The sequence below is a fragment of the Aspergillus novofumigatus genome, assembly GCF_002847465.1.
Source record: "Aspergillus novofumigatus IBT 16806 chromosome Unknown P174scaffold_7, whole genome shotgun sequence".
In the NCBI taxonomy this organism is placed as follows: Eukaryota; Fungi; Ascomycota; class Eurotiomycetes; order Eurotiales; family Aspergillaceae; genus Aspergillus; species Aspergillus novofumigatus.
This window is the reverse complement of record NW_020194280.1, coordinates 289363-307707: the sequence shown is the minus strand read 5'-3', so window position 1 is coordinate 307707 and position 18345 is coordinate 289363. Positions and strand designations below refer to the sequence as shown.

General features: G+C 51.2%; 7 protein-coding genes across 7 annotated transcripts; 5 read left to right on the top strand and 2 right to left on the bottom strand.

Annotated features, from left to right (window-relative positions):
* Positions 1-3: 3 nt before the first annotated feature.
* On the bottom strand, positions 4-1604 carry P174DRAFT_506273 (TauD/TfdA dioxygenase family protein; the record flags this gene model as incomplete). Its single annotated transcript, XM_024831302.1, has 4 exons — positions 4-469; positions 538-872; positions 924-1375; positions 1440-1604. The coding sequence occupies 4 exons, from the start codon at positions 1602-1604 to the stop codon at positions 357-359; spliced, it is 1065 nt and encodes a 354-aa protein (XP_024679218.1). The 3' UTR covers positions 4-356.
* A 4149-nt stretch (positions 1605-5753) lies between these two features.
* On the top strand, positions 5754-6427 carry P174DRAFT_514657 (EXPERA domain-containing protein; the record flags this gene model as incomplete). Its single annotated transcript, XM_024832100.1, has 2 exons — positions 5754-5847; positions 5914-6427. 2 exons carry the CDS (start codon positions 5754-5756, stop codon positions 6285-6287), a joined length of 468 nt encoding a protein of 155 aa, XP_024679217.1. The 3' UTR covers positions 6288-6427.
* Positions 6428-10091: 3664 nt separating this feature from the next.
* On the bottom strand, positions 10092-10745 carry P174DRAFT_462805 (uncharacterized protein; the record flags this gene model as incomplete). The annotated part of the gene is made up of 4 exons (XM_024830180.1): positions 10092-10241; positions 10363-10367; positions 10399-10552; positions 10620-10745. The coding sequence occupies 4 exons, from the start codon at positions 10743-10745 to the stop codon at positions 10092-10094; spliced, it is 435 nt and encodes a 144-aa protein (XP_024679216.1).
* A 79-nt stretch (positions 10746-10824) lies between these two features.
* P174DRAFT_423490 (uncharacterized protein) lies at positions 10825-11495 on the top strand (the record flags this gene model as incomplete). Its single annotated transcript, XM_024825129.1, has 3 exons — positions 10825-10908; positions 10957-11266; positions 11329-11495. 3 exons carry the CDS (start codon positions 10825-10827, stop codon positions 11493-11495), a joined length of 561 nt encoding a protein of 186 aa, XP_024679215.1.
* A 1173-nt stretch (positions 11496-12668) lies between these two features.
* On the top strand, positions 12669-14849 carry sit1 (putative siderochrome-iron transporter Sit1; the record flags this gene model as incomplete). The annotated part of the gene is made up of 10 exons (XM_024825128.1): positions 12669-12896; positions 12956-13039; positions 13094-13234; positions 13287-13391; positions 13439-13855; positions 13903-13960; positions 14009-14102; positions 14149-14336; positions 14385-14444; positions 14491-14849. 10 exons carry the CDS (start codon positions 12669-12671, stop codon positions 14847-14849), a joined length of 1734 nt encoding a protein of 577 aa, XP_024679214.1.
* Positions 14850-15419: 570 nt separating this feature from the next.
* On the top strand, positions 15420-16222 carry P174DRAFT_267857 (uncharacterized protein). Its single transcript, XM_024821510.1, has one exon. The coding sequence runs from the start codon at positions 15630-15632 to the stop codon at positions 16074-16076; it is 447 nt and encodes a 148-aa protein (XP_024679213.1). The 5' UTR covers positions 15420-15629; the 3' UTR covers positions 16077-16222.
* A 1127-nt stretch (positions 16223-17349) lies between these two features.
* On the top strand, positions 17350-18082 carry P174DRAFT_423487 (uncharacterized protein; the record flags this gene model as incomplete). The annotated part of the gene is made up of 4 exons (XM_024825127.1): positions 17350-17433; positions 17538-17619; positions 17695-17861; positions 17912-18082. 4 exons carry the CDS (start codon positions 17350-17352, stop codon positions 18080-18082), a joined length of 504 nt encoding a protein of 167 aa, XP_024679212.1.
* Between the last annotated feature and the right edge of the window lie 263 nt (positions 18083-18345).

The window sequence follows — 18345 nt, the reverse complement described above, 5'->3', positions numbered from 1 at the left end:
CATGGTTCATTAGGATTATCTACCGACAGGGTAAATAAAGTAAGGCACTCGCAAACATCACACGCTAAAGCAACGCCAAACAGACCAACAAACCAGCAAATCAAACAAGTCTATCTAAATCACAGGCCTGAATGAGAATGAAAATGAAACAAAAAAAGACCAAGTCTAAGAACCCCGACCAAGAACTGACACGCACACCGTCTATAAGAACCGAATCGAATCCACAAGCCGAACCGAGGTATCTGTATCTGTATCTGTATAACCGGGAAAGGAACAAGAACCCGAAACAAGGAAATGGACTAAACCCCTGCAATTTTATTTTGCGAACGCGATTAGCAAGAGTAGGCGTCTGTCGCTTATTCGAACTGATCATAAACAGGGATTGGCTTTTCGCCCAGCGCACACAGCCGGAAGATATGTCTGAGTTTCGCGCCGTAGTCGTCATCGAGGTAGTCGACTATCGCGGAGTCTGTGATTTGTCAGCAACCCAACGCTTGACGCTAAACGCAACGGTAGGGATGGAAGGGGGAGGCTTACGAATAGTGCAGCGATTATCAAAAATGACGATCGTCTTTGGCTGCCAGCGCACGCGGGCCTGGAAGTCATGGCCGGTCATGATGTGCTGCATGAGGAAGTCGATGAGGTAGCGCTGCTCGGGCTCCTTGAGGCCCTGGATGCGGGTGATGAACTCGCCGTTGATGAAGAGGCATTTCTCACCGGTGACGGGGTGGACGCGCACGAGCGGGTGGACGGTATCCACTGGGTCTTTCCGGACGAGCCCGCCGGTGAGTCTGGTGTGGTTGATCATTTTGGCGGAGGAGTGGACGGCTCGTAGGCCGTCGAGGAAGGAGGTGAATGTTGGGGAGAGGCGTCTGCTGCGGTCAGTTTTTTGAGTTAAGAAGGGGAGGAGGGGGAGGGCCTACTTGTATGCCAGGTCTGTGGCTGCAAAGACGGTGTCGCCGCCTACTTCAGGGCCCTCGAGCAGGCCCAGCATGACGTAGCCTGGGGGCTGGATTTCATAGCTCACGTCCTGATGCCAGAGGGTGGTGGTGGTGCGCTGCTCGAGGAAGCGCGCGATTTCCTGGCGGTTGCCGTCGCGGTGGATGATATGGAATCCGGGGTGATTGCGCACCGTCCCGGAGACAGGCTGGTAGTTTGGTTTCCCGAAATGGCGCATGAACTGCTCCAGCTTTTCCGGGCCGGCGTCAATGAGATCCTGCGCGGGGAAGGCGACGACCTTGCGCTCCGAGACTAGCAGAGCCAGTTCATCCTTGGCGGCGTCGGAGAGCTGGCTCAGCTGCACGCCTTCCACGACACTCCCGATCTGGGGTTGGATGTGCGAGACTTTGACACCGGGGTGAGCAGGTTGCGCTTGCTCTTGTCCTTTACGCGCAGCGCCGGATCGTCGTATTTGAAGGGGGCAGAGGATCAAACCAGACTTTGTCCCATGTGGGGAGGTACTCGGGGTATCTGGTGCGTGAAGTGGATTCCTTGGTGACATCGACATAGGGGATGTTGATGTCGTAGCTGATGGGGATCTCATCCTCGTGAGGATTGACAGCTTGTGGTTTGCTGGGTGGTGTGACGGGGGCTGAAGCAGGCATGATTAACGGAATGGGAGAGATGCTTGAGATGATGGAGAGAAAAAGTCTAGATAGGGCAATGTCGAAAAAGGATTCGAGAGCTCAAGCGAAACTTTTATTCATGAAATGAAACAGAAGCCAAGATGAAGAGGACACGCAGGGAGAATCTTGTTCCTCGTGGTGGTGGAGAAGACCTTGTGAGGCTTCTCAGGTATATACTCAAAAGGCGAAATCTGATGCTGCAGAGGAAAAAGAAAAGAAAAGTCTAGATGTCAAGGCGAGGACGGCAATGGAATAAATAGAGAACTCTGCCGATGATAGATAAAACAAAAAAAACATAAAATATCAAGCTGTAAAATAATAATCTTAATCAAGTCTCAAGTATGATACGGAGTCAGTAAATAGCGTTCGCCTCCACCAAGTCGTCATCTGGCGATAAAGACATAGTACGGACGCACATACTGACATACTACTTGCATACATAAAGCAAGCCGAGCAGGACATCAAAGGTAAATCGAAATAATCTAATTCCAATGTTTTAGCCAAGTGGATGACATCGTCTCCATGGCGCCAATGATCTCGTTGCAATGGCGTGCGTCACAAAAAGGGCCGCGACTAGACTAGATAGACTAGGAAACTCATTATTTCCCTTTCATCTCCGGGCCGGGGACTTGTGGTTAGATTAATTGAATTCAAAAGAAAGCCGATAATAATATAATTGATGAGGTTGCATGTTCATGCAGTTACTCTCAGTCTTTATGAGTGGGGAGATGCAGGATAATCGCCATAAAGGGGGAGAGTTGCTCTACGGAGGGGCAGCGGCATGGTAAGCCCAAAGAACTTCATACTTCACGAGTTGTAAATTCAAAGTTCAGACCAGAAGACAGAAGAAAGAAGGAAAGAAAAAAGCGGTCAAGAGTCCTGGGAAGGGTCCATCTGGCTTCAAGTTCTATCCTTACTGACATTCTCATCTTCATTATTACCGGGGCCCGTTGAGATTTATCCCATAGCTTTGCGCCATCTTGCGCAGATGTGACTGATTGCGATGCCGATTGGTTCTTTGGCTCTGTATTATTATGTTAGAATCATGTTCTGACAAGGATATTATAATACTAATTGATATTATCTTATTAAATACTCTGTAATAGAAGGAAACTAGCTCCTCGGCCCTAAACCCAAGCCCCCAGGAGCTAGTCTAAGTATCGTGGAATACTAACGGGTATTTTCTACGGTAGGTTCCTCCTAACCATCTACAGTAACCATTCCCTCCTCCCGCCGTGTTCCGGGGAATTGGGCTCTGCCTTTGTCTCAATTTGTAGTCTGTACTCTGTAGATAGCTGTACTACTCTACGGGGTAGACTATTCGCTTCTACCGTTTCACCGCTTAATCTGCTCATAACGCAGAGATCCCATCAGTGATAAGGCAGTTAGAAACCGAGTGGAGCATGTCGCAGCATACGGAGTACGGACGACGAAACCAACCAAGGAACGGAGCTGTTGACTCTGGTAGTAGTAGTAGCTGCAGCAGCTTGGTAGCAAAGCTCTACTATCTTGCATACTCCTTGCATCACTTGGTAGAACCTAGGCTAGGGGTCGACTACGGATGACCGAGGATATCGCGCAGTAGATACTCAATAGTACTCCGGAGTCTAGTGGTGAGTATGAGTAACCCTGGCTGCTGTTCGTCCTGCTAGTCTACTACCGTGATCTAGTCCCGCAGACTAGGGCTTTTCTACGGCAATTTGACTGTGGATCGTGAGTGGTGGGTTTTTATTGCTGCTGCTGATAAGGCAAGATGTCGCAATGTGATGCAGCGGACTGGCTTACATGATTATTGTGGAGTATCTATCAATCTTCTTTGGAACACAGAGAACCCCTGGATAAACTCATGCTGATCGCTAAATATTCGGCTGAACTACGCGAATTGGCTGATTTGGTTGATTTTGTGGCATGGTATTGGGCTGAATTGCCGTGGCCTAAGCCTAACCTAACCTAACTGCCTAAGGCATGCATGTTCCTCGGGCCCTGTCGTTGCTCCCCGTCTCAGTCTCGGTCTCAGACTAGAGACGAAGGAGACCAGGATTGGGAAGCTATCCCATCTTCCCCGACCACCATCTCCATTCAGAGATCCAGACCATGGGAACCAGAACTTGGAACTGGACGGAACACTCGCTTTCGGGGCTAGTTCTCCAGCGTCGTACTCCCAGTTTGAACGGGCGGCGTAACGGAGCTTTTTGCCTTGGTAACATAACAACGGTTACCTATGGACTTGATGCATCAGAACATGACAGCGTGGAATATTCCAATTAATCGAATCTGCCTATGAAGTAGTCCCACCTACGCTTGTTCCAAGCCAAGACTTAACGCCCTTCTGTTCCTTTTCGGGAACGCGGTTCAACGCCTGTGGTTTATCATGGTTCCCCACATGGCATCGTGTCGGACATTGGCTACAACGCTTTACGAGTCTAGTTGAAATTCCGTCCTCAAAGATAGACAACAAAGATACGAGCGATGATGATAATGTTCCTATCCGTAGAGTAGCCTGTAGCAAAAGCATGAAGCATCATGCAGTCTGCAGTCTGCATCAGAATATCCGCACCCGATTGCCAACAAGACCGGCAAGGTAATTCACTCATTTGTGCTCCGTACTTCGTACTTCTGCCGGCTTGCCTGAATTCATTCTACGTCGGTGATGTATGAATGAGATCGAATAGATCGAGTCCTAAGTCCCAAGGATCGCACATGGCGTGACGAGTCGACGACAAGGCCCCAGCTTCGACCTTCTAACCTCCAGCCTAACCCCTGGATAATACTTCGTTGTCTCTTTGGCATATTTGCTCTTACGAAACGATATCCGGATATGGTCAATGAATGGCAATTGTGACGCCAGCCGGGCCGGTGTGGCCCAATTTCCACGAGAAGGATTCGTTTATTTCCGTAAATTACTACCATGTCGCGTGTCTTCGTATATTGCATTCTCTATCCAATTGTAGGCAAAGAAAGTTGTGTGGACTGTGGATTATCGAATCCCGACGCCCAAGGTTTCGCCCCAAACATACATCCGGGGGGACAAACACCGTCTCACGTTTCAACTTCAAGGTCCCCTGGCGACGGACTAGCCGGCTAGTGTGTGCGATAGATTAAAGCCAGAAGGGCGTGGGCTGACGCTAACGGCGTGCTAACCTAACCTGCAATGTCTGTAACTTTGGTTCTGCGCAGATAGCCAAATGCGCGATGAATATTTCGACCAGGATCGGCCTGTCTAAATCGTAAAATATGGAAACATGGACTAGATTAGGAGACTAGTAAAGTAAACACGTCGAGGAAATTGCCTCGATCATATGCTTGATCCTTCAATGCATACCCACAGAGAGTGACAGGAAAGGAGACTGTACGTATCATTTGCGCAATGGCTGAAGAGAGCGAATTAGCAGTAGTGGAAGAGGACAAGGTCTGCCGCGACGACCGTCACCACATGCCGTCCATCGTCAGTCCAGTTCCGACAAAAGGAGACGACGACTTGGAAGTTGCCTCTTCTCCGTCGATGACAAATGCTAAGTCTCAGACTTGCGGTGAAGGCCCTCGTTTGCTCGGTCAAACGGCCAGGGTGAAAAGATCATCAGACAAGTGCTGATCGCAGCAGATCGCTGATGGGAGTCTGACGACCATATTTGTTAAGGCAGAAAAGAAAGGCAGACGTTGATATAGAGACCGAAAGCAGAAAAAGCAAAAAACAGCGATCTCATGCTCGAACCATGGGTGACGGAGCATGTCCGCATACTATTAGTCTACCCGACTGTGTAGTGTAGTGTGTATCCGTACCATAGTACCCCCGATCCGCGTAGCTAAGCTTAACTTCTGCCTTAGTGTTTACTTTGGAGTCTGAGAGCGCGTAGTCGAAAAAGCAATTATCTCCTTAGCTGTTATCCATATCAATAGAATCTCTCTAGAATATTCCATTCCAGTACTTTGGGACTCATGAACAGCCGGTCGGTAAGGTAGCTTGCTTTTTCTGAGCCGGTCACCTGACCGCGCGTGGTTCCGTGTCTGTCCTGCGTTCCTCCCCCGACGCTCCGTAGACGCGACTTACCGTAGAGCTCCATCTATCAATCTGTCGCTCACTGCTTCACGAAATCCATATCCTAGTGAAGCGATAGAATAGAAATCACCATGCCATCCCCACCAGCCTCTGCCTCCATCTGGAGCCGGAAACGCGACCTCGTCTATCTCATCTTCTTCATCATCCACATCCCAACCATCTTCCGTACGTGAAGCCACACTCATCGCAACCCTCCCTTAATAAACATAGAAAGAAAGCTCATGCAATCAGTGGTCGATGCCGTCCCCCTCCTTCCGACCGCCCTCCAAACAAACCTCGCGCACCAAATGCGCGCCTTCTACGTCTCCTCCTACAACGACAAGTTCTTCGCCGAGCCCCCTCCCCCCTGGTTCACCGCGTTCATCGCAATGGAGCTCTTCTACCACGCCCCGCTGAGCATCTGGGCTATTCCCGCTTTGATCCGCGATAACGCTATGGTCCCGGTGCATCTGCTTGCGTTCGGCGTGCAGGCGTTCGTGACGAGTTTGGCGTGTCTGGTGCAGGTGTGGAGCTGGGAGGATCGTACCGTGGCGCAGAAGAGGAGTATTACGATGCTTTATGGGCCTTATGTTGCGTTAGGTATGGATGTCTTACTCTGTGTATGAGGTTTGATTGCGATGGGGGCGCGCTGACGTGTGTCTAGGGGCGTTTATGGCGCTGGATATGGTGGTTAGGCTCAGGGGAAGTTGGTGGGGAAGAGGAAGCTGGCGTAGGTTTTTGGTGGATGGCGTGCTGCATAGCGGGTTGGTTGTTTATGAATTGTTACCGTCTGATACCCTGTGAAGCCGGTTGGAATTTTTGATGCTGTTGTTTTTGAGCTCGCTGAAAATATATGCGTTGCTTACATAGCTTTCTAGCTCGCCTTGCGAAATGATTAATAGACAATGCGTCAATTATTCTACAAAATGCGTCACAGCATGACAGGCGAGATGGTTCGCGGCATAAGATGTGTGTATTCACTGCAGCAACATTCCTGACCTCTTATCTTACAAGCTGCCACAACATGACAGGACATCTCATCGATCGATTGTCGAAGTCTAGAACACTACCAAGGTATGCGCCACAGGCAAGCAAGGCATAGACCTCTCTAAAGTAGTTGCAGAGGTCTAGACGACCAAGGCCGGCCTGGACGAGGAAGCTCCGTTTTTGCGATTGCTCAAGATAACGGTCTAGTCGGATGATCCCGGTATAGATGCAAGTATGTCGTGTTCCAAAGTGGCCTGCGGGTGATATCACATGTTAAATCAAAAAACCAATCGCTCCATCAAGGTCCCCATTGGCTGCATCCAATGCTCGGACGGCCTCCTCCCGAGTGAATCCGAGCTCAGTGATTTTCGCAATCGAGTCCTGCGGCCAACGGGACGACGGCGCCGGGCGGATGTTGATCCTAGGCGTCGACGATGACGGAGCAGCCGCTGATATGCCGGATCCGCTGGCCTGGTGTGTGACCGCACCGGTTCGAGCGCCGACCTCGGCACCATCAGCACCCTTGACGATAGGTTCGTCCTCAAAGCCTTCCTGCAGCTCCTTGGGGATATCGGCCTCACCGAGGAACGGCACGGCTTCGTCTTGGATGACCAGGGCCCCCTTCTTCAGGTCAATGCACGCTTGATGTCGCTTCAACATATCCAACCCAAGGAGTAGATCGATGTGCTTCCCTTCCATCACTGTGAAGGAGCAGGGCAAAAACATGCTCCCAATCTTGATCTGCGCGGAGTGTACCCGACCCAGAATGGTCGCCGTTCCCACACCCTTTGCAATCCCCCCATACCGTCGGTCCACCAGTCGCATTATGTTGCACGCGGTCGCACATTCGGGAGACATGATGGTGACTTGTGCGCCGGAATCGACAAAGGCATTTACCTTGTGGCCGTTGACCTCAACAGGAATGTACAGCATGGTCACGCGACCAAATGCTGCGCTCTCGTTAGTCTCTGATAGCAAGCCTCAGATCAACTGCCACTTACATTCGGGATGATGCTCCATGGCAGTGTGTAGATTTTCGGTCACTGCATTCTGCCGAATGATCTCCTCAATCTCCCTCTGGTTCTCCGGATTGAAAGGGTCCGCATTCAGCATGGCGATGCGCGCCTCCTTTTCTGCTTCCATTTGAGCCTCCCGGCGTTGTTGCGCCATCAGGACGTCACGGAACCGCTGCGCGTCGTTCGCAGCGTCTGCCAGCTCGGGGTTCTGCCGTCGGACAGCCTCTCGCACGCGAGGGTCACCCAGGATATGTAGCCGGATTGTCTCGGGGTCGGGGGTCATCGGTTGCCGCCGCTGAAGGTTCTGCTGAGCCGCTGCACTGGGGCCGCCTCCGATGCTGCGAGCAGGTGCCTGAGGGCTCCGCATTGTAACGTGAACGCCTAGCATGTCGCCTTCCCCAATACCAATCTGCTCCAAAGTCTGCGCATCATTTCCAAGTAGTTGGTTGTTATATACAAGACGCTGATTATTTGTGGGTATGGATGTTTCGCTCTCAACGATAGCCTTGAGAAGCTCGACCGTCATATCCCCGCCGACTTCGAGGGAGATGATGTCAGAGTCGGCCTGGTCCGGTCGAATAACGCTGACAGTGATGCGCCTGAGAGCAGAAGAGAATTATCAGCAACAGATGATGCAAGGCGGCCCGCCGGGGTTCAGATTCAGCCCGACCGACTCACATTGTGTTGGAAGGCGTGCGGTGCGGGGAAAGCTTCTTAGCTTGATCGCGAGTCCAGCCAGATAATGATATGGCTTAGTTCTTCAGGTCGTCTCTAGCAATGTACAAGGCGAGAATGACAGGTAGTGTAGCGGAAGAGAGTGATCAAAAAGAGTTCTAAACAAGGTGTTCATACAGGGACAAACGGAGGATGATGAGAGGGGCGGCACAAAGAAGATGAAGGAGGGCAAGAAAGGGGAAAAGGTGGAGAGACGAAGGAAGACGAAAGGCAGGAGGACGGTTACAGGAGCTGACTACCAAGGTAGCTCGCAAGCAGGAGAGAAAGGCAATGAATGATTTGATGAGGGATATGAGGGTGGTGGGAGAGAAACAAAAGCGTTGCGCTTCTGGTGATGTGCAGCTGATGGCGGAGGTCAATTCCCGGCAGCCCGCCCGATTAGGTATTCCGTATTATCTATCAGGCCCTCTTGACAGGCAGCCATCCTGTGTCATCATCACCTCTTCCCTTCCTCTCTTCCTTTTTCTTTCTCCTTCTACCCAAGTCACCCGGATTCTATTCGGATTATTCATCCCTCTTCAGCCAGGGTGTTGATATATAATCACGTCTGTTATTAAATCAATGTACTACCTGCAAGGGCGGTTGGCACCGTCCCTGCGACGCCGACTAGGGCCTCATTGATGGCCATTGAGCTTTGAATCTGGGATAGACTACCCCTGTATCTATATGCAACGCTTATATCAAGCTCTTTTTTCATCAATCGCAATGGGATGATTGCGGCGGATATTTGTGCCGTGCGCCTCTGATGCGACCGCAGGTTAAAGCCTCACACGGTCGACACCTGCCTTTCCAGATGGTGCAACGCCTGATTTTATCCTGGCCTGATGCCACGAGGACAGCCGTTTCTGACATCATCGGCCGAATGCCAGGGGCATCCATCTCGCGATTTTTCGTGATTTCATCTAAAGCCACGGTAGTCGAGCAACGACTAAACACCAGAATATCAGGAACCGATGCAACCTGTCAATGTCATCAGCGATGAAATGTCGACAGAACAATTATATAGGCGTCCGTTATCTGGCTATTGACCTCACAGTAGTCGCTGATATTATTGATCGTCCTTGGCATACATTGGAACGTCAAGTCTGTCGCTCCCTGTGACATTAGCTTCGTTGCGTTGCCTGACCCCACCTGAGAACCACGGTGGATGCTTCGTGAGCTATGGGAATCTGCCCCAAACATGCGGGGAGCAGTTTCCAATAGAGTACTTTTGGAGACAGGTCGTGTATTTTACCAGGCTAACAGGAGACATCACTGCAGCTAGATTCTAGGGCGTTTGACGCCGAGACGATTGGTGGGATCCGAATCCCAGATCATAGTGGCCTTCAATATGAGCCGGGCCAATAATGTACACGCTCACGACTCGTATGGCGGTAGATAGGGGCTTTTGAATATTTAAGAGCTGAGCAGAAGTACTGGCGGCTTCTATGAACATGACTTACCAGCCATTATAAAATTGCTCCGGGATGCTACATGCTATTCTTGAACCGTAATGAGCGAACTGGTACATATGTGGCATTTCGGGACGGCGCGCTCACAGCCATGAGAGACAGCCCTGTCAAACTTCTCTTTCGACAAGTGCTGCTCCAGGCGCATTGATGATGATACATCTGGGACATGCTCATCCTCTCGGACTTTAGCGCGGAATGATATACCGCAGGCTTCGCAGAGATTCCCAGCCCACCGCATCAATCAGGAAGGAAGCTTTGGTTGTCTTGCCACTCGCGTCACCTTGATGGGACTGCCTTGGATTCTGCTGCATGCGGGTTGAAGACCGGATACTCGGTCCCCACCTCTCCCTTGCAATCGTAACAGATATTGGGAAGATAACGTACGCCGTCGCTAGGTCCTCAATCGGGATCGTCCAGTGCCGCCGGGCGCAACATCAAGAGTTGTAATGCATTCCTACACGAGCCGTAGGGGCAATGTTGCTGGCGCCGATGCATTACGCAACAGAACCTACAGCGTCTGCGGCGATGACCATGTCACCCTAGACCACCTCTCCGTTCCCCGAGAGTGAGGGTGGCATGGTAGGGATCAATATCAACGACTTCGCTAGAGGTCTGCAGCTCAGCGGGACTGCCAGAACCTGACGCCAGCACAGCAACCAGGAGACCTTCATGGAGACCGGCGCGGTGTACAAGAAGACTTTTCTCAGATTATGGCTGTCAGCGTCGCTGGCCACCAAATAGGGCAATGAGAGCGAGTCAGTGTCGCCACATGTTTGCGAGCTGCTTCACTGAAATAATAAGTCAAAAAGCCTTGCCGTCGAGTGAGCGTTCGCGAAGCTGTCAAGTCTTTAGCCTTGGCCCTTGCTTCACCTGGCTGATGCTGAGCACGAAACATTTCTGTTTCGACCGCCTCGAACTTGGTTACATCTATCTCCAGCCGTAAAGGGACACTGTTGGCATTTGGAGATATGTGAATGGCCGGCCCAATATTTGATACTCAAAGCGGCTTCGCTCGAGCAACTATGGTTCTGTGGACTCTGTCACGCTTTGGAGCTCACGTACCAGTGAAGGCGACCTCCCGAATGAGGAGCTGATGGCCAACCGAGAAGACTAGTCGATCTACGGACCCTGAGAATCACTTCCGCGATGATATCTACTACTCGTCCAAGGAAATACATACGTCCCGACATCTGTGGTATCCTCTGCACCTGCGGAGTTATGTGGAGGGCTACATACAGGCAAGCAGCGAGCTCAAGTACTTGCGATTCATCACTGGTCGACAGGATCTTCCATTCTACTACAAGGCAGAGGTCGAGATTCAGCGCAGCTTCCTCGATGCTTTCATCAAGACGGGGATCACGTTGGCTGGAGCAGCGGACCGCGCCCAAGGTAGACGTGGTGGTCCGCAAGGACGAAGTCGGATTCGACAAGACCTAAGCCGAGAAAGAGTTCCTTGCTGATCACTCCAAGACATCAAGAGTTGTCGCAAGCACTGCAACATCCGCGCATGCTGCTTTGTTTCGAGACGGTTAGCACCCTCAAACCCGTGATTGTTTTGGTCTTTGGACTCATTTCCATATTCCTCCACATGTCGCTAGAAGCACTGCAGCTGTTCGCCGGCAAGGAGGACAAGAACGAAGCCTGACAGGTGTACCAGAGCGTGCTCGAGTGGATCAGCATTATTAACTAGAGTCGCCTCTGGGACCTTTGACCGGGTTCTTTGCTTTGGGAGTCTGCCACGGCAGTCTCGCGTTTTGGTCCTACCGTGTTGTATCGAGAGTCAAGGACTCTCGAGCGGTCGTCGGCAGTCCGCTATCGGACCCGTAGTCTGATGTCCCTGACCAGCGGTCGATCTAGACGGCGAGGAAACGACCAACCTGCAAAAGTCCATCTAGCTGGGGTGCGACTGTCCAGCTTTGCAGACTCTCCATGGTGCTGCTGTCATCGCCGATCCCAGTCAGATCATGGAGGCAGTTCAAGTGCGACCTGCGACGCGACACTCACCAGGATAATGTCCCCCATTGGTCCAGAGTCTTTGTCAGTTAATGTGCGATCTTGGCAATGGAGCGTGATCCAAGGAGAATGTCTCCACATGACATTGGTGTTGACTTTATTGAGGTACTTATTTTTTGTTTTGGCAGTTTGTGGCACCAGACATGTATAATACGAGATACCCAAGTGTACAACAAGGTCAAATGATTAGTTTTGCTTTTTCCCTTTCCAGCATCCCACCCGTCTGAATTGGTGGCCTGACCTCGGTGTGACTGTGTGATGGGCTGGATGCCCTTGGGCCGGGACTAAGTACTTGGCGCACCCCAGCGTGAGCAGCGATTCGGTCATTCCACCAGAAAAAATTTCAGTTTTAGTTTTAGTTTCTGATCCGCTTATCTGATTGATAACCCCACCACCGATAGAGGGATTTTCCGAGTCTTTTTGGGTTATCTGATCGAACCGATGCAACGTTTTGTTGCTGGATATGATCGAGACAACAATCATGGTGGACAGGTCTTTCCGCATGCGGACGGCCTCACAACGACCATCCATCATCCACCACCAACGTGTCTCCTCTTGAAACCTCCAACTTTGTCCATTTCTTGACGTCTGTCGGCTTCAATTTCCTTCCTTCCACAATTTTCTCATCAGATAAGATGAGTACTGCCGACTAAAAGTCGCCAAGACATTGGCACCAGAGCTCGCCAAACTCTAATAGGCGGCCCTCTTCGTGGCACCAGGGTTCTTAAGGCAGGCCTTGACCCGCCTGACCAATTCTTTTTTCGATTTCTCGTGCCCCTATACCGGTGACGATCTGCAAGTGAACATGGCGATGCACGACTCCCCTGAGAAAAATGCCCCCGATGCCGTTGAGTCGCGTGTCCAGCCTGACCTCCCCATTGAACGATTTGGAGGCATCGGTAGTCCCGGTGTGAGGCGGATCGAGGTGATCTCATCGCAGTTCAATCTGGTCCACCGCATCATTTTCTTCTTCGGTGTCTTCCTTATCGCCTATGTCTATGGTCTGGATGGAACAATTCGGTATACTTATCAGGTATTTTGTCTTACGGATGCGTCTTTCAAGGGTGTATACATGTCATCTAACGTTCCTAGCCTCTGGCGACTGCCGAATATGGGTCACACAGTCTGCTGGCGACGGTCAATGTTCTACGTTCGGTAATTGCTGCTGCTGCTCAGGTATACCAGCCCTTCTGCCTTGATCTTCCTGTCTTCCCACGCTAATTGGAACAGCCTACCGCGGCTAAAATTGCAGATGTCTTTGGGAGAGTGGAGCTCGTCCTGCTGTCGATTGTTTTTTATACTGTAGGCACGATCGTCGAGGCAGCTTCCGACCGCTTGTACGAGTTCTGTATCGGTGCCGTGCTTTACCAGGTATTTCGCCTTGATAACTAGCGATGAAACTGCCGCTGACCGGGAAATCAAGATCGGATATACTTCAATTATCCTGTTGGTGGAGGTTCTGGTCGCCGACGTGACATCCACGCGGTCTCGACTGCTCTTCTCGTATATTCCTGCATTGCCGTTCATTGTACGATATCCGTCCCCGTTTCAGTGGGGAAAAGCTCACAATGACAGATTAATACCTGGATCAGCGGTAACGTCACCTCCGCCGTCCTGGGAGTCACGTCGTGGAAATGGGGTATCGGAATGTTCGCCATCATCTACCCCGTCTGCACCATTCCATTGCTCGCTGTCCTCTTCGTGGGCCACTTCAAGGCTCGCCGAGCCAACCCCCTGGCCTATAGGTTCTCCCTCTTGGACCAGGGAGTTGGTCGATTTTTTATCGACCTGTTCTGGTACTTGGATGTGGTTGGCATTCTGCTCTTGATTGCCCTCCTGGCTCTGATCCTCGTTCCGTTCACGATTGCCGGAGGTGCCGTGACGCAGTGGAAGACAGCCAAAGTCATTGCCCCTCTTGTCATTGGAGTACTCTGCGTTCCAGCCTTCATAATGTGGGAGCGGTGGTGTCCACACCCGATGGTCCCTTTCAAGGTAGAGTCTCTCCTACCTGATGTACGGAATCGACTGACTAGGTCCAGTTCTTGAAAGATCGAGCGGTTTGGGGTGCGTTAGGAATTGCTGTCATGCTCAATACAGGTATATACACACCAAGGAACATCGCAAGCCGTTGCTAACATAGACTAGCATGGACCCTGCAAGGCGATTACCTCTACACCGTTCTCATTGTGAGCTTCGACGAGAGTACAATGAGCGCCACGCGCATTACCTCGCTCTACAGGTCTGTCCTCCTTTCAGCCAGTATTGGGCCTAACTGACATGCGTAGCTTCGTCTCTGTGCTAACGGGAACTGCTCTCGGAGCCATGGTCGTGTATGTGAGACGCCTCAAGCCGTTCATTGTCGCGGGTACCTTGATCTTCATGGCAGCCTTTGGTATCCTCATCCGATTCCGGGGAGGCGCAGACGGCTCTAATCATGCAGGGATCATCGGTGGTCAGATCCTGCTTGGTTTTGGTAAGTGAGCTCCCATTCATGTAAGAAACTGTCCACTGACCTGTCCAGCCGGTGGTCTATTCCCTTACCCAGCTCAGGCCAGTATTCAAGCCGCCTCCAAGCATAAGCGTAAGTCTGGCGTCCCCGGGAACTTTCGCAAAGCTAACCACCACAGATCTTGCGGTCATCACCGGCATCTACCTCGCCACGTACAACGTCGGCAGCGCCCTCGGAAACACCATCTCCGGCGCCATCTGGACTCAGGTCCTGCCCGGCGAGCTGGAGAATCGGCTTGGCAACGCGACACTGGCCGCAGAAGTCTATGGTAATCCCTTCGGCTTCGCCACATTAAACCCCATCGGCACGCCGGACCGGGACGCTGTGGTTTTGGCCTACAAGCATGCGCAGAGATTGCTGTGTATCACGGGTATCTGTCTGACTGTGCCCCTGATCGCCTTCTCGCTCTGTATCCGCAACCCACGTCTGACGAAGGAACAGACCTTGAAGGAGGTGGAGGAGAGAGATGATTACTGAGGGGTCGGCTGAGTGAATGATTATAGACAATGTCCATAGGGAGTCTTAGACATTGACTCAATAAGTCTGTGAATAAATTTTGATGATAGGCAAAAGACAACTATTCTTGCTCAATGAATTGAAAGATTCTTTGAAGATGGGTTATTCACTGGCCTCCATCAGGGATAAATACCCCCAACGCCCACTTCTATCTTCTCAACCATCCGCCGTCACTTCGTGTCATCTTAGATATATTCTTGCATATACGCAATCTGTTATATTTATGCCTCTCATTTGGTCGTATTCGTCCTCAGAGCATACCAATCTTCTAAGTATGCAAATTTCCTGCCACGCTCTAAGACAGCCTACACGCGAGGCATGAAGTTGTGCGTTTTCGGGCGTCAGTCAACGGAATTCGAATTGCTTACATCTGATAAGAACAGACACCTGAAGTCCGCCAAATTTGCATACAACTTTCTGGCCGAGCGCCTAACAATCAAGATACCTGATTTGCTCACAAGACTCTCGCTTGTTTAAACCTAGGCTAAATATGCCTTTGATGAATTGATTCCACGTGCCTTCCCCCTGCTATTGGAACAAGTGCGCAAAGAAACCAGACGCATACTAGGCGCCGGAGTCGACAGACATCTCGGCAGCTGTCCTCGAAGTTGATCCCTTGCATTCCCTACTTGAGATCGGGGTTCCAAATATTCCTTGCGTGTTCCGGGCGCTACTGCAGGATGGGACTCGCAGATAGGCAGGTGACTCCAACTAGTCCTTTATGGATCCTTGCTAACAGGTATGTGCTGTTTTTCCGTAGAGGTGGTCTCCCGCTCGAAAGAAGATCACCTTGATCCAGTACCCCGGGCGGCCTACTGGGCCCTCCCCGTGATCGTGAGGATGGTGTGTCTGCGAAGGGACATGGGGGATCCCGTGGATGTATCAGACTCAACTGCTTTGATTGGGGATGAGATCCCACCAATGCGAATCATGTCTGTGGATCTGAGACACCTCCCAAGGGTGCTTCAGGACTACCACGTTCGGTTTACCCAGCTTGTGGCTGAGATGAAGCGCAGCGGCGCCCCGGACAAGGAGGCGCATCACCTGTCCTTCTCACCGCTCCCCGACGACTATTACCGAGCAGCCGATGAGGAATCGGATACGATGGCCCTGGCCATTGCCAAGGCGGTGGACAGGGGTGACAGAGGGCAAGCTACACCAGCCTGCGTCCACATATCTTACTCTTGACAAGTTCAGGGGTTGCCAGTTCCATTTAGTCTCCTTAGTATCGACAGAAGAGAATACAACGAACCGACTCAGTCGGACCGGAAGGACTACAAAGGGTCCGTAACCTTCTCTCTTTCCCTGGTCGATACCGACCCTGGTCTCTGGACCAAAGACGAGGTTATCGACATTGCACCACGCAACCTACGTAAGTATCCATAATATCCCCAGGACTGAATACAACGGACAATATACTAGTCGACACGCCTGAGAAATAAGATCGGGCATTTGCGAGATTTACTAATAATGAGCCAGCCATGCGGTGCCGCTTAGACGCGATCATAATTCTTACATACTGCAAACTCATCGACAATGGCATGAGAAAAGACTGGCCGCTTGTTCACCACGTCTACTTCCCATCGCCATCGAGGCGTAACAAAACCGACTTACGTCCTCCGAAACATAATGGGACTGGTCTACTACCTCTGCAGTGGCGAGACGAGGATGAACGAGGTTCGTCATATCAGAACCCAGCTCAGGGCGACGACCGGAAACCACCATCTTGAATTTATAATTCCTCGAGAGACTATCCGCCTAAAACCGATGGCTTGATGGTTCTCTCTGAGATAGTATCCATATCGGATATCGTCTCCTATCCAGACTGGATGAGAGCTTCTTGGAGGGGTTTGACAAGTCAGGTTCTGCTTCTGTGAACAATTTGTTCTTTCACTGGAATACTCGTGGATAAGAGAGCCTTGATGATATTGCCCTGAAGGAGGCAAGAGTATATGATTTTCATGTCCCTCTGAACAGACGATCCGCGGACGGCTGGCTCGGAGCCATGCAGTATTCCATCACACAGCAAGCTCTCCGTCTCGATTTGCACGCTCACTTAGCCGCAATTGCCCTACGTAACGAGTGATCGTTTGCTCTTCCGTCGGTTCTCACAGACATGGCTACACAAATACCTCAAGAACATGCAAAACTGTCCGGCCTACTGGCCTTTCAACCTGGTTATAAACAAAGTCAAGCACGCGGAAAAAAGACCCGGCCCTTTGACGTTGGCGCGAGAGGAGCAATCACACCAGAAAGACCACCACACTGAAAAGGAGCACCAGAGCCTTGTCGACACCACGGCTGATATAAGAAGGTTTTGCCCTGGAGGGCAGGATGTGGGTCACAAGTATCCACCAATGTGAGTTCTTGCCGGTAAGACACCGTGTCGACACTGGCCAACTGAGTTAGAAATTGCAGGAGTTGTATGGGGCATCCGCAAACTAGGGCACATCATCCAGTCATGCACAAAAACCGTCATCATATATACCGATCACGCAGCCACAGTGTCAATCGCAAAGCAGACGTCGCTAACCAACTGCGCTTGGTACGAGCAAGACAATATATACAGATGTTCATACCGACGTTCTCAAGGAAATCAACGGCACCAAAGACACACATCCGGTTTTCTTCAACTGACTATTTTACCAGACCGACGCCTTCCTGACCAAGGAAGACTTCGAGGCATATCTCTGCTGGGAATTCCGAAAAGCCAACAGCGATCAAGACCCGAGTGACCAGGCTAGCATACAAAGCCGCAGTCGATAAGAAAATATCCGAATCCACACTCGCTGTCTGTGGACTAGAGTCAGCAATACAAAAGCTTGCACCCACGCCAGCCTCGTGCCAAGCGTTAGCATTGGATACACCACCGTCCTCGCGGTGTTGTGGCCCTCCGTCAATTTCATCTGCTTCGTCGTGTTCGTCTGCTTTGTGATGTTCGTCTGCTTCGTCACGTTCTTCTTGTTGATCAAGGTATGTTCTTCCTCCTCCTACCTCTCCTACTTGCACTCATCCTCCATCAGGCATTCGGGTTGGCCCGTCCTGTTGAGCGGTACAATCACGATCTGTCCTCCATTCTCCAGCGATTCGGCCTCAATCGCCGCCATTCGCTCGCTTCGATCAACAGCATCGCTGTTGGTCAAGCGATGCTGCTGCGCACCCTACTCCTTGCTCTGTGCCCGCCACTCCGATAATTACCGCACCTTCATGGCAGCAAAGGCACCAGCTCCGTTCATTCTCGACGTGCTCCACTCCAAAGCAGCTGCACAACGCGGTGAAAGCCATTCGAGACCAGTTGGAGCACAACTATTGGCAAGGAAACCAATGGCTAGTTATCAAGGGTATGTCACAAGCTGCCATCGACAGGCTGAGCAATAATCCCCTTGGTTAGAGATACTGGCTCTTATAAACCAGGTAAGCCGCCACATTCATGAAGGTAATGCAATGGCTCTGCTCG

What these genes read in the sequence shown, in the direction of transcription:
- P174DRAFT_267857 (XM_024821510.1), top strand. Translation starts at nt 15,630, where the DNA reads ATGTGCTGTTTTTCCGTAGAGGTGGTCTCCCGCTCGAAAGAAGATCAC.